This window comes from Bombina bombina, chromosome 5 (assembly GCF_027579735.1).
Source record: "Bombina bombina isolate aBomBom1 chromosome 5, aBomBom1.pri, whole genome shotgun sequence".
NCBI lineage: Eukaryota > Metazoa > Chordata > Amphibia > Anura > Bombinatoridae > Bombina > Bombina bombina.
In genome coordinates this window covers 485,060,150-485,075,149 of record NC_069503.1, presented here as the reverse complement: position 1 = coordinate 485,075,149, position 15,000 = coordinate 485,060,150, and the positions used below count along the sequence as shown (strand labels likewise).

Genomic DNA, 15,000 nt, shown 5'->3' with positions numbered 1-15,000 from the left:
ATAGTAGCCAAAATATGGTCAGAAGGTATAACTGGAGTAGGTACAGACTCCTTCTTGGACAGAGGCGAAAATTGTCGAGAGAGGGCATCAGTCCTAACATTCTTACTACCAGGCAGGTAGGAGACCACATAATTAAACTGAGACAAAAATAGCGCCCATCTGGCCTGTCGAGGCGACAAACGTTTTGCTTCAGATAGATAAGTTAAATTCTTGTGGTCAGTAAGAATGAGCACTGGTACGCTAGTACCCTCAAGAAGATGCCTCCATTCCTTGAGTGCCAAAATTATGGCCAGTAATTCCCTGTCGCCAATTTCATAATTGCACTCTGCTGGAGACAATTTCTTAGAGAAGAAACCGCATGGATGCAAGGAACCATCAGGTGTAGGACGTTGAGACAAGAGGGCACCTACTCCAGTCTCAGAAGCATCGACCTCAAGAACGAAAGGCAGGACAGGGTTAGGATGAGCCAGAACTGCAGCGGCAGCAAAGGCAGTCTTAAGACTATCAAAGGCCTTAATGGCAGTAGGTGACCAATGGAGTGGATCATTCTCTTTACGGGTCATGTCTGTGATAGGTTTGACCAAGGAAGAAAAGTTTTTAATAAACTTTCTATAGTAATTGGCGAACCCCAAAAAACGTAGAATAGACCGAAGACCAACTGGGCGAGGCCACTGCAGAACTGCAGACAACTTGTCAGGATCCATGGAGAACCCAGCAACGAAGATAACATAACCTAGGAAGGTTACTTGAGTCTGATGGAACTCACATTTCTCGAGCTTACAAAACAGGCCGTTCTCACGTAGTCTCTGAAGAACCTGTGTAACATCAGAACGATGAGCCTCAAGTGTGGATGAGTGTATAAGGATGTCGTCTAAATACACCACAACACACTGTTGCAACATATCTTGTAGGACATCATTAATAAATTCCTGGAAAACAGCAGGAGCATTACATAGGCCAAAGGGCATTACAAGATACTCATAATGCCCGCTCCTGGTGTTAAATGCTGTTTTCCATTTGTGGCCCTCCTGGATCCTAACGAGATTGTACGCTCCTCTCAAATCAAGTTTAGTAAAGACCGTAGCTCTCTTGAGGCGGTCAAAGAGTTCTGTAATGAGTGGAATAGGGTAAGCATTCTTAATGGTAAGACGATTAAGACCCCTATAATTGATGCATGGTCTTAACTCGCCACCCTTTTTCTTCACAAAGAAGAAGCCAGCCTCTGCAGGAGAGCAGGATTTGCGGATGATCCCCCGTGAGAGAGCATCGGCAACATACTCCTCCATAGCACAATTCTCCGCAACAGACAGAAGGTAAACCCGGCCCCAAAGAGGAATGGCTCCGGGTTGCAAGTCTATGGCACAATCGTAAGACCAGTGAGGAGGCAACATACCGGCATGCACCTTGTCAAAAATGTCTAGGAACTGTCGGTACTCATCTGGCAATTGAGATACCGAAAAAGTGCACAAGGCTTTAACTGGTTTCCGAAGACAAGTGGAAATACATTGCGGAGACCACGACAAAATTTCGGACCTGCGCCAGTCGAGACTGGGATTGTGCTTTTGGAGCTAGGAATAACCCAGAACAACTGGAAAATGTGGAGAATTTATCACCTGGAACTGGAGGGTTTCAAAATGGAGAGCCCCAACAGCCATGGATAACGGAGCGGTCTCGTGAGTAGCAAGTGCGAGCTGAAGGGGCCTGCCATCAATGGCCTCAATAGCAAGCAGAACGGACCGAGGAAAAACAGGAATGGAGTGATTTGATACAAAAGCACTGTCAATGAAATAGCCCGCAGCACCGGAGTCAACAAGAGCCTGGGTGACTAAGGAGGAGTCCACCCAGGAAAGGACAACCGTGACCAAAGGTTTCTCCTTTAGAGGTTCCGGGGACGAGGATAAACCACCCAAGGTCTGCCCCCAACAGGACCTTAGGTGTGAGCGTTTCTCTGGCCGTGTAGGACAAGACTTCAAAAGGTGGCCCTGTAACCCACAATAGAGGCAGAGCTCCTCCCTCCTCCTAAAGGCCCTCTCCTCCACGGAGAGACGCGTGAATCAATTCCAACTGCATCAGCTCAGCAGTACCTGGTGACTCAGGACCAGGAGGCATTAGAGGAGGAGAGGGAGGCATGGGTGGGAACGAACACATAGGAGACAACGGAACAGGAGGCTCCCGCAAGCGCTCCTTGAAAGAGAGCCTCTCTCTGAGTCTGATGTCAATTAGGATAAAAAAAGACACCAATGCCTCGAGATCCTCTGGTAAATCTCTGGCAGCAACTTCATCTTTAATCGCATCAGAGAGCCCATGAAAGAAGGCGGCAACAAGGGCTTCATTGTTCCAACCTACCTCTGCGGCAAGCGTACGGAACTCAATGGCATACTGAGCAATAGATCTCATACCTTGCTGAATGGACATGAGTCGTTTAGCAGCAGAGGAGGAGCGAGCCGGAACATCAAATATCCTTCAAAAGGAGGCCACAAATTCAGGGTAATTTGAAATCACAGGTTTATTAGTCTCCCACAAGGGATTAGCCCAGGCAAGAGCTGTGTCAGAAAGTAACGAGATGAGAAATCCCACCTTAGCTCTGTCAGAGGGAAATGCCTGAGGTAACATCTCAAAGTAAATGCCCACCTGGTTCAAAAACCCTCTGCACTGAATAGGATCACCTCCATATCGCTGAGGTAGAGGTGCAGAACTGGACATGCTCCTGGTAGGACTAGGTGCCGCAGCGGAAACAGGAGCAGCCATAACTTGCGGGACACTTTAGTCCAAATGTGCAGTGCGAGTCAGCAGGATTTGCAGGGCTAGTGCAAATTGATCCAAGCGGTGATCCTGTTCATCCATCCAAGAAATGATGGTAGGTAAATGTGGATTATTAGCACCATCAGGATTCATGACCCTTGCGTAATGTCAGGGTGCCAGGAATCAGACTGAGACGAGAAGTGCAAAAATAATCACACCTTTATTAATAGCAAAAAATAATAAAAAGTCCACAAGTCAAATAACAAGCCAGGAGACAAAACTAGAGCTGGAAGTCAGACGAGCCGAGTCAGGCGCCAACCGAATAGTTAGACGAGCCGAGTCAGGAGCCAAAGCGAGTAGCCAGGGATCAGGAACCAGGAGGGATGTCAGACAGCCAGGTAATACACAGGAACTGGAACTCTCACAAACAGGTCTGAGACAATGCAAGGGCAAAGCATACTGAACAGAGGCCCTTTAAATAATAAGTGATGACATCACAAGTCTGAGACTGCAACCTGTCTCACATGGATGATGTACACCAGTCTGGCCATAAAAGGGCATTCAGGAAATGAGCAGCATCACACACTATGCACCAGAGTCAGCAAGAGAGGTGAGTAAAATGGCTGCCAGCAGTTCCACTCATTACAGAACTCTTTGACCGCCTCAAGAGAGCTACGGTCTTTACTAAACTTTATTTGAGAGGAGCGTACAGTCTTGTTAGGATCCAGGAGGGCCACAAATGGAAAACAGCATTTAACACCAGGAGCGGGCATTATGAGTATCTTGTAATGCCCTTTGGCCTATGTAATGCTCCTGCTGTTTTCCAGGAATTTATTAATGATGTCCTACAAGATATGTTGCAACAGTGTGTTGTGGTGTATTTAGACGACATCCTTATACTCTCACCCACACTTGAGGCTCATCGTTCTGATGTTACACAGGTTCTTCAGAGACTACGTGAGAACGGCCTGTTTTGTAAGCTCGAGAAATGTGAGTTCCATCAGACTCAAGTAACCTTCCTAGGTTATGTTATCTCCGTTGCTGGGTTCTCATGGATTCTGACAAGTTGTCTGCAGTTCTGCAGTGGCCTCGCCCAGTTGGTCTTCGGTCTAGTCAACGTTTTTTGGGGTTCGCCAATTACTATAGAAAGTTTATTAAAAACTTTTCTTCCTTGGTCAAGCCTATAACAGACATGACCCGTAAAGAGAATGATCCACTCCATTGGTCACCTACTGCCATTAAGGCCTTTGATAGTCTTAAGACTGCCTTTGCTGCCGCTGCAGTTCTGGCTCATCCTAACCCTGTCCTGCCTTTCGTTCTTGAGGTCGATGCGTCTGAGACTGGAGTAGGTGCCCTCTTGTCTCAACGTCCTACACCTGATGGTTTCTTGCATCCGTGCGGTTTCTTCTCTAAGAAATTGTCTCCAGCAGAGTGCAATTATGAAATTGGCGACAGGGAATTACTGGCCATAATTTTGGCACTCAAGGAATGGAGGCATCTTCTTGAGGGTACTAGCGTACCAGTGCTCATTCTTACTGACCACAAGAATTTAACTTATCTATCTGAAGCAAAACGTTTGTCGCCTCGACAGGCCAGATGGGCGCTATTTTTGTCTCAGTTTAATTATGTGGTCTCCTACCTGCCTGGTAGTAAGAATGTTAGGACTGATGCCCTCTCTTGACAATTTTCGCCTCTGTCCAAGAAGGAGTCTGTACCTACTCCAGTTATACCTTCTGACCATATTTTGGCTACTATACGTACTAATTTGACTTCTCCCTTTGGGGAGGAGATCCTGGCTGTACAAACCAATGCACCTCCTGAGAAACCTAGTGGTAAGTGTTTTGTTCCTGAGAATCTTCGAACTAAACTTTTGCACACTTACCACTATCCTAAAGCCGCAGGTCACCCAGGCAAGAATCAAATAATTTGGTCTGTCACTCAACAATTCTATGTGTCTGAATGGAATCCAGAAAATAATGAAATAGGGCTAATAAATATCTTGAATGATCTTGAAGAGGAAGCAAGAAATATACCAGTTAACCATTGTCATCTAAAAAAGAATACAGCATTTTACCCTGTTCACTCCAAAGGGAATTTTATCCCAGTTTTTGAGAATTTTTTAGAGAAGGAACTAAAGGAGATCTGCCTAAGAGATAGAAAGAGAAAAAGAAAAATATGCAACCTAAGCCTAAATGTACAAAAGGCACTCAAGAAACTAAGTGAGGATATGGACATAGTGGTCCACAGTGCCGACAAGAGCAGGGGGGGGGTAGTAATTCAGGGAAGAAAGGATTACATTAAGGAAGCCCATTGCCTATTAGGCGACTCTGAGACCTATAAAGTTCTGGAAAAAAATCCAACAAAAAGTTTTTTATCTGAATATGAAGAACTTATTAGAACTGGGAAAAATAATTTGGTTTTAAGTAACGCTGAGTTTCAGTATTTGGTGGGGGGGAATCCAGTCCTACCGATATTCTACCATCTCCCCAAAATTCATAAGGGTTTAATAAACCCTCCGGGGAGACAGATAGTTTCGGGGATTGGAGGCCTCACCACCAAAGTATCTGAGTATGTCGACCAAATTTTGAAACCCATGGTGCTGTGTTTGCGGTCATATGTGAGGGATGCGATACACATTTTGGAACTCACAAAGGATATAGAATGGCAACAAGACTTCATTTGGGTCACAATGGATGTTTGCTCCTTGTACACCTCAATTCCCCACTTGTTGGGAATTGCGGCTGTAAAGTATTTTGCTAATAAAAGCGGTTACATCAATGAGACATAAATGAGTTTTTTGGAGAGGGCCATGGAGTTTATCTTAACCAAAAACTATTTTGTGTTTGAAAACAAGTATTTCCTCCAAATAAGAGGTACCGCAATGGGTATGAAATTCGCTCCCACCTTTGCGAATCTTTACATGGGGTGGTGGGAGGATCTATTTGTTTTCAGCACAAATAACCCTTTTAAGTGTAACATAATACAGTGGTATCGTTACATAGATGATGTGCTTATGATCTGGCACGGTTCCAGTGAGGAACTGAAGAACTTTGTGGAATATACCAACAACAATTTGCTCAATCTGAAATTTACAATGGAATGGAGTAAGGATAGGGTGAATTTCCTATATCTTGAAATTATACAAGAACATGGTAGGGTTTACACTAACTTATATAGGAAACCCACTGATACAAATGGGTATCCCCACGCCAGTAGTGGCCATCACGATAAATGGATAAAGAACATCCCCCTAGGCCAATTTCAGAGAGCAAGACGAAATTGCAATAAAGACAGTGATTATGAAGTAGCTGCAGGGGTAATCAAAAACAGTTTCCTAGCTAAGGGATATGAAAGTAAGGATTTACTGAGAATCCAGGAAACTGTAGGTAATATGGATAGGGATCAACTCGTTGAAAAAAGAACAAGGGTGATAATAGTAAAAGGAAGATTCAACTAGTAACAAAATATAACCGAGCATCAAGGGAAATTGAAAAAGCCATGAAGAACACTGGCAGATTATTATGCAGGATCCGATTTTAAGGGACATTTTGAATGATAGGGGACAAGTTATTTTTAAGAGGAATTCAAATGTCAAAAACAGAATTAGCCCTAGTATGTTGAAATCTGAGAAACCCACAAATTGGTTAAGGAAAAATTCAGAGGGATTTTTCAAGTGTGGCAGAAAAAATTGTAATTGCTGCGCACATATGGAAAAGAACAATTGTACCTTTGGAAGGAGAAAAGGTGAAACAACATTTAGAGTCAAAGGCTTAATGAATTGTAAAACATGTTATGTTGTCTATCTCTTAAGATGTTTGTGTGATAAAATCTACGTAGGTCGCACGAAACGACCTGTGAAGACGAGATTTAACAAACACCTGAGGAATATAGACAACGGCCTGGACAATCATGGTGTACCAGCACATTTTCTTGAAGAGTGTCCGGATACCTTTGAGAGGACTTACCCGCTGGCTATCGAATATCTCTGGAGAGGGAAACAAGGAGACCGGTGGTGGGACGTACTCTTTTTACGTTTTTGATGCGCTTACATACCTCATATGTTTGAGGGTATCAATGTGAGTTTTGAATAATTTGTTTGGATGTCTATATATGTGTTTTAAACATTAAAAAGTCTTTTAATCTACACTTAGATTGTCCGTGTACTGTTTGGTGCACAGAGTTACGCTCCTGTCTTCTTGTTTCTTTCGACAGGGATTATCTTCAGTTTATGTATCCACGGATGTTACACCAGTGGAATTAAAGGAGCAGCAGGACAGTGTGGATAAAGACTGTGGACTTTATATGTATGCATGAACTGCGGTTATTTATTATCTTGTCTTTTAAACACATATTTGGTAAGAGAATATTTTATTAACCTGATATAGTATAAGGATCAGTGTGTAATATTTGCAGGTTATACCTTGTATTAGGATTGAGCATTACCTATTTGACTCTGTAATTTGATGTGTTTATTTTATTTATGAATTATTTATTTAGTGGGTCTATTTAACACTTTGGTTGGCGCTTTGGGACTTGTTTCTTCAAAGTGCAATGTAATTTGTAAAAGACACATGTAAATATACAAAGTATGACTCTAATTTGTTAAAGTTACAGAGAAACTATGAAAATTGTAAAATAACAATTCTAAATACACTGATGTATACAAAATATAAAGTGCAAAGTTAACCCTAAATGTAATACAATTGAATCTGAAGTGTAAAGTAATATAGCGTACAAAGCACAACTTGTAAATGCAGCAGAACTCTCATGTCATGCAGTGCTATATTGCACTGGGATTTTGTCTCCTTCACCTACAGAAATTCAGGGAATGCCCCTTGAAGAAGTATAGCAAAATCTGCCATTTAAGAATTTCACTATGGATCTTGTAGTGCTGCAGGATTATTTTAGATCATCTCACCTGCGCAGAGAGCTTTCGATCATCAGGCTCTTAGTGGTTGGTAACTAGGTGCCTGGCTTAACTTTTTCCCATCCAATTATTCATGGACTCCAGAGCTTGTATATTAGATCCCATGACTAATGACTTGTAGACTCTCACCACTTAATGAAAGAAAAACAAAATTTATGCCTACCTGATAAATTAATTTCTTTCGTAGTGGTGACAGTCCATGAGACCCGTCCTCTTATAATTTTCCTATGGGTGGCAGTTTTAGTATGCGACTCCTTTACCCTTCTTTGTCCTTTTCTACTTCTGTATTTTCTCCTTTTCTCAGCTATAGGTTAGGCTAGGATATCAGAGAGGTGAGAGGGATTAAAAGTTTGTGAAGTGTTAGATGTTTTTGCCTCCTCCTGCTGGCCAGTAGTTGAATTCCAGGAGTAATGACTCATGGACTCTCACCACCATGAAATAAATGAATTTACCAGGTAAGCATACATTTTATTTTTGTGCTGCTGCTGGCAGGTAACAGTAGCACAAAATGCTACTTAATCTTTATTTATTTTTGTTTAAACTGCTGTCCAGGAAATAGCAGGTGAACAAATTTTTGTTCACAAATTACAAATGACCGCAAGTGCAGAAATCAGAAAAAACAACAAATTTTTTTTTGTGAAGAATGATTTATCCAAAGATATTGTTTTGTCCCAACACATGTCTAAATATCATGTATGCATGAATTGATTTCATTTGCTTGTTTATTTCACATATCCTTGATGCATTGTCTTTTCTAAAAGGGACAGTAAAGTCAAAATGAAACATTACATATTCATATAGATCATGCCACTTTAAACAACATTCAAAATTACCTCTATTCCCAAATTTGCTTTGTTCTTTTTGTATCATTTGTTGAAAAGCAAACCTTGGTTGGTCAGAAGCAGCAATGTACTCCTGGGAGCTAGCTGCTGATTGGTGGCTGTGCATATATGCCTCTTGTCATTGGCTCACCTGATATGTTCAGCTAGCTACCAGTGATGCATTGCTGCTCCTTCAATGAAGGAACAGAAGAGAATGAAGCACATTTGATAATAGAAGAACATTGGAAAGTTGTTTAAGATTGCATGCTCTGTCTGAATCATGAAAGAAACATTTTGGGTTTTATGTCCCTTTAATAAAAAAATATAGAAAATTGACAGTGGAACAAGCAACATAATATATAATATTATATATAAATATTTATATATATATATATACCTTTTGTCTCAAACTGATTGAAAATAATTCTATTAACAGGCATTTTTCCTTGTATTTTGGAAAGAATATTTCCCAAAGTAAAACAATGCCTTGTGATTTTTCTCTATTCTTCATCATGTTTGTAGACACCGAGCTTGTTAGATTGCTGGCTTCTGTCTGTCTGCAAATGGACAAAGAAAAGTCAAAGCAGAAGAGTAAATCACCAATGCTCAGCTCCAAGAATAAACAGTCATTTCACATCCCACCGCCTCCAGATGACAAGGCCGGACTGAAGGTACAGACTTTATACAATCCTCCTTATTAGATACCCCCTTAAACATCTAAATCCCAAAAAGCAACATCATGCATTATTTTGACTCGTATCATGTATTTGTAAAGCACTAACTAATTCCACTGACTACATTTTATATATCAGATACACACAGCCATGTAAACACTAATATGTGCCCATACACACTTTTATTTATATATATATATATATATATATATATATATATATATATACAGTCGTATGCAAAAGTTTAGGCACCCCTGACAATTTCCATGATTTTCATTTATAAATAATTGGGTGTTTGGATCAGCAATTTAATTGTGATCTATCAAATAACTGATGGACACAGTAATATTTCAGTATTGAAATGAGGTTTATTGGATTAACAGAAAGTGTGCAATATGCATCAAAACAAAATTAAACAGGTGCATAAATTTGGGCACCCTTGTCATTTTGTTGATTTGAATACCTGTAACTACCTAACACTGATTAATTGGAACACACAATTGGTTTAGTGAACCCATTAAGCCTTGAACTTCATAGACAGGTGCATCCAATCATGGGAAAAGGTATTTAAGGTGGCCAATTGCAAGTTGTTGTTCTCTTTGACTCTCCTCTGAAGAGTGGCAACATGGGGGCCTCAAAACAACTCTCAAATTACCTGAAAGCAAAGATTGTTCAACATTATGGTTTAGGGGAAGGCTACAAAAAGCTATCGCAGAGATTTAAGCTGTCAGTGTCCACTGTGAGGAACATAGTGAGGAAATGGAAGACCACAGGCACAGTTCTTGTTAAGGCCAGAAGTGGCAGCCTGGCAGGCAAAGTAAAATATTGGAGAGGCAAAGGCAAAGGATGGTGAGAACGGTCAAAAACAGCCCATAGACCACCTCCAAAGACCTCCAACATCATCTTGCTGCAGATGGTGTCACTGTGCATCGTTCAACAATTCAGCTCACTTTGCACAAGGAGAAGCTGAGAGTGATGCGGAAGAAGCCTTTTCTGCACACACACCACAAACAGAGTCGCTTGAGGTATGCAAACACACTTTTGGACAAGCCAGCTTTATTTTTGAAGGAGGTGCTGTGTACTGATGAAAAAAAGATTTCATTATTTGGTCATAACAAGGGGCATTATGCATGCCAGCAAAAGAACACAGCGTTCCAAGACAAACCCTTGCTACCCACAGTAAAATTTGGTTAATGTTCCATCATGCTGTGGGGCTGTGTGGCCAGTGCCGGTACTGGGAATCTTGTTAAAGTTGAGGGTCGCATGGATTCCACTCAATATCAGCAGATACTTGAGAATAATGTTGAGGAATCAGTCACAAAGTTCAAGTTACGCCGGGGCTGGATAGTTCAACAAGACAACGACCCAAAAGACTGCTCAAAATCTACTCTGGCATTTATGCAGAGGAACAAGTACAATGTTCTGGAATGGCCATCCCTGTCCCCAGACCTAAATATCATTGAAAAATCTGTGGGGTGATTTGAAGCGGGCTGTCCATGCTCGGCAACCATCAAACCTAACTGAACTGGAGATGTTTTGCAAAGAGGAATGGTCCAAAATACCTTCATCCAGAATCCAGACACTCATTACAGGCTATAGGAAGCGTCTAGAGGCTGTTATTTCTGCTAAAGGAGGCTCTACTAAATATTGATGCAATATTTCTGTTGGGGTGCCCAAATTTATGCACCTGTCTAATTTCGTTTTGATGCATATTGCACATTTTCTGTTAATCCAATAAACCTCATTTCAATACTGAAGTATTACTGTGTCCTCCAGTTATTTGATAGATCAAAATGAAATTGCTGATCCAAAAACCCAATTATTTATAAATGAAAATCATGGAAATTTTCAAGTGTGCCTACATTTTTGCATATGACTGTATATATATATATATATATATATATATATATATATATATATATATATATATATAGCTAAACACACACACTGATGTGTACCCAGACACTCATACATATACGCTAAACATACAAACACTGATGTTTGTCCACACACACATATACTACTAAACACAAAAACACTAATATTTGCCCAGACATGCATATATATAAAAACACTGATACGTGCCCATAGAAACACACATACATACAAACATATACTGCTAAGCAAGCACTGAAGTGTGCCCACACACACACTTTTGTATACTTCTAAACATACAAACACTGATGTATGCCCACAGACACGCACATACATATACTGCTAAACGACAAAGCGCTGATGTGTGCCCACGCATACATATGCTACTAAACACACAAACACTTATGTGTGCCCATAGACTCGCATACATAGGGGCCTATTTACTAATGTGTGAGCGGACATGATCTGATATCGCGGATCATGTCCGCCGCACATCGATAAATGCTGACAGCATACACTGTCTGCATTTATCATTGCCAATCGGCCACTAGCAGGGGGTGTCAATCAACCCAATCGTATTGGATTGGGTTGATTTTCGGCAATGTCTGTCCGCTGCCTCAGAACAGGCGGACAGGTTATGGAGCAGCGGTCTTTAGACCGCTGTTTTTCATAACTTTTGTTTCTGGCGAGCCTGAAGGCTCACCAGAAACACAGGGAATCAAGCTCCATCCAGGCTTGATAAATAAGCCCCCCATACTGTAATATTAAACACACAAACACTAAGGTAAATATATATATACACACAGTATACAACAGGAGTACACCCCTGTGCAATATTATTATGAACTATAAAAACAAATATTTTAGAAAGACTATATTGAAAATACAGGCCTCAAAGTACTCAACAAACTCAATGCAACAAAAGTGAATACACCTGTGATTACTGGCACCCAAGTTAAGATCATTGAAACAAAATTGAGCACATCTGTGATTTCCAATTAGCCTAATTGCTACTTGCACAATCTAACTCTGAAAAACAGGTGGGCAAGTGCTTCAGAAATGACTCAGGGTTTATCAATCGATAGCTCAGACAGGGGGAAGGACATTGTATAATGTCAACCTCTATGTACGGTGTCCAAGAAAAAAACCTTTCTTGCTCTTCGGCACATATTGTCAGTGTGTATTTCATAATATGCAGGATTAAAAAGAAACAATATGGCCATTTTGCGAGTTTAACAATTACATTACAGATTGAAGGGTCTGTATGTTGACTGATCTATTTTAATATATTGTATAGTGATGCTAATAGGTGAGATGGGTGCATATAGATATGTGTATACCTCTCTAACGGCCAGATTACGAGTTTTGCATTATGAGCGGCTCGGTAATAACTTGCAAGTTATTTCCACCGCTCACCTTTAATAGCGATGCTATTAAAGGTTTTCCAAAAACCTGTGTTAGCAGTCAATATGGTTACGTTGAGCTCCATACCGCACACAAATACCAGCGCTGCTTTGAGCTGCTTTTACGTGCTCGTGCACGATTTCCCCATAGACATCAATGGGGAGAGCCGGCTAAAAAAAAGCCTAACACCTGCAATAAAGGAGCGTAAAGCTCCGTAACGCAGCCCCATTGATTCTTATGGGGAAAGAAAATGTATGTTTAAACCTAACCCCCTAACATAAATCCCGAGTCTAAACACCCCTAATCTGCTGCCCCTGACATCGCCGACACCTACATTACACTTATTAACCCCTAATCTGCCGCCCCTGACATCGCCACCACCTACATTACAGTTATTAACCCCTAAACTTCTGGCCTCCCACATCACTAACACTAAATAAATATATTAACCCCTAAACCTAACCCTAAGTCTAACCCTAACCCTAACTTTAATATAATTAAAATAAATCTAAATAAAAATTACTATCATTACCTAACGAATTCCTATTTAAAACTAAATACTTACCTGTAAAATAAACCATAAGCTAGCTACAATATAACTAATACATTGTAGCTATCTTAGGTTTAATTTTTATTTCACAGCTAAATTTGTATTTATTTTAACTAGGTAGACTAGTTAATAAATAGTTATTAGCTATTTACTAACTATCTAGTTGAAATAAATACAAATTTACCTGTAAAATAAAACCTAACCTGAGTTACACTAACACCTAACATTACACTAAAATTAAATAAATGACAGTACATTAATTAAATACAATTAACTAAATTACAAAAAAATAAACACTAAATTACACAAAATAAAAAAGAAATTATCAAATATTTAAACTAATTACACCTAATCTAATAGCCCTATCAAAATAAAAAAGCCCCCCCAAAATAAAAAAAAAACTAGCCTAAACTAAACTGCCAATAGCCCTTAAAAGGGCCTTTTGCGGGGCATTGCCCCAAAGAAATTGGCTCTTTTACCTGTGAAAAAACAAACAACCAACCCCCAATAGTAAAACCCACCACCCACACAACCAAACGCCCCAAATTAAATCCTATCTAAAAAACCTAAGCTCCCCATTGCTCTAAAAACTGCATTTGGATGGGCATTGCCCTTAAAAGGGCATTTAGCTATTTTTATGTGCCCAAAACACTAATCTAAAAATAAAACCCACCCAAAAAAGCCCTAATAGAACCTAACACTAAACCCCAAAGATCCACTTACAGTTTTTGAAGACTGGACATCCATCCTCATCAAGCCGGGAGAAGTCTTCATCCAAGCGGGCAGAAGTCCTCAACGAAGCTGGGAGAAGTCTTCATCCAAGTGGCAAGAAGTCGTCCTCCTGGCGGGCAGAAGTCTTCATCCAGACAGCATCTTCTATCTTCATCCTTCCGACGCGGAGCGGCTCCATCTTCAAGACATCCAGCGCGGAGTATCCTCTTCTTTCGCTGGATCTTGAAGAATGAAGGTTCCTTTAAATGACGTCATCCAAGATGGCGTCCCTTGAATCCCGATTGGCTGATAGAATTCTTTTAAGGGAAATACCCATAAAAATGCCCTTTGCAGGGCAATGGGGAGCTTAGGTTTTTTAGATAGGATTTTATTTGGGGGGTTTGGTTGTGTGGTTTGGGGGTTGTTTGTATTTTTTTTACAGGTAAAAGAGCTGATTTCTTTGGCCAATGCCCCGCAAAAGGCCCTTTTAAGGGCTATTGACAGTTTAGTTTAGGCTAGGGTTTTTTTATTTTGGGGGTGTCTTTTTTATTTTGATAGGGTTATTAGATTAGGTGTAATTAGTTTAAATATTTGATAATTTATTTTTTATTTCTTTTGCATGATGTACCGAGTCCACGGATTCATCCTTACTTGTGGGATATTATCCTTCCTAACAGGAAGTGGCAAAGAGAGCACCACAGCAGAGCTACCTATATAGCTCCCCCCTTAACTCCACCCCCCAGTCATTCTCTTTGCCGGCTCTAAGCAGGAAGGGTAAAGTGAAAGAGGTGTTAAGCTGTTAGTTTAATTTTAACTACTACTCTACTATCAAGAGTTTGTTATTTTTAAATGGTACCGATGTTGTACTATTTACTCTCAGGCAGGACATAGATGAAGATTTCTGCCTGGAGGATTATGATCTTAGCATTTGTAACTAAGGTCCACTGCTGTTCCCACAGAAGCTGAGGAGTACAGGAAAACTTCAGTGTGAGGAACGGTTTCTTGCTATGCAGCAATGAGGTATGTTCAGTCATATTTTCTGCAGAGACTGTGTTAACTCAGAAAGGCTGACAGTATCCCCATTAAGGGAAGGGTAAGCAGTAATCCTAATATGAAAGAGGCTTTACTAGCTTGCATGAAGGGCTAAGTTTTTTGGGCACTCAGTTTGTTTATTAGAAAGTGGAACAAACGTTTGTGTGCTCTGGAAGTAAAGTTTTTTTGTGTTTATGGGAACGTTTGTTTGAGGGGTCATTTGGCTTATTTATGGTTGTTATAACCCACATGGTTTGCAAGCAT

At 40.5% G+C, this 15,000-nt stretch overlaps 1 protein-coding gene across 1 annotated transcript in view; it reads left to right on the top strand.

Moving 5' to 3' along the window:
• ANKS6 (ankyrin repeat and sterile alpha motif domain containing 6) overlaps positions 1–15,000 on the top strand; it is a 205,582-nt gene that overhangs the window by 103,730 nt on the left and 86,852 nt on the right. The window contains exon 6 of the mRNA XM_053714399.1: positions 9,013–9,161. Within this exon, the coding sequence (XP_053570374.1) occupies positions 9,013–9,161 (149 nt within the window). The remainder of the gene's footprint in view (positions 1–9,012; positions 9,162–15,000) is intronic.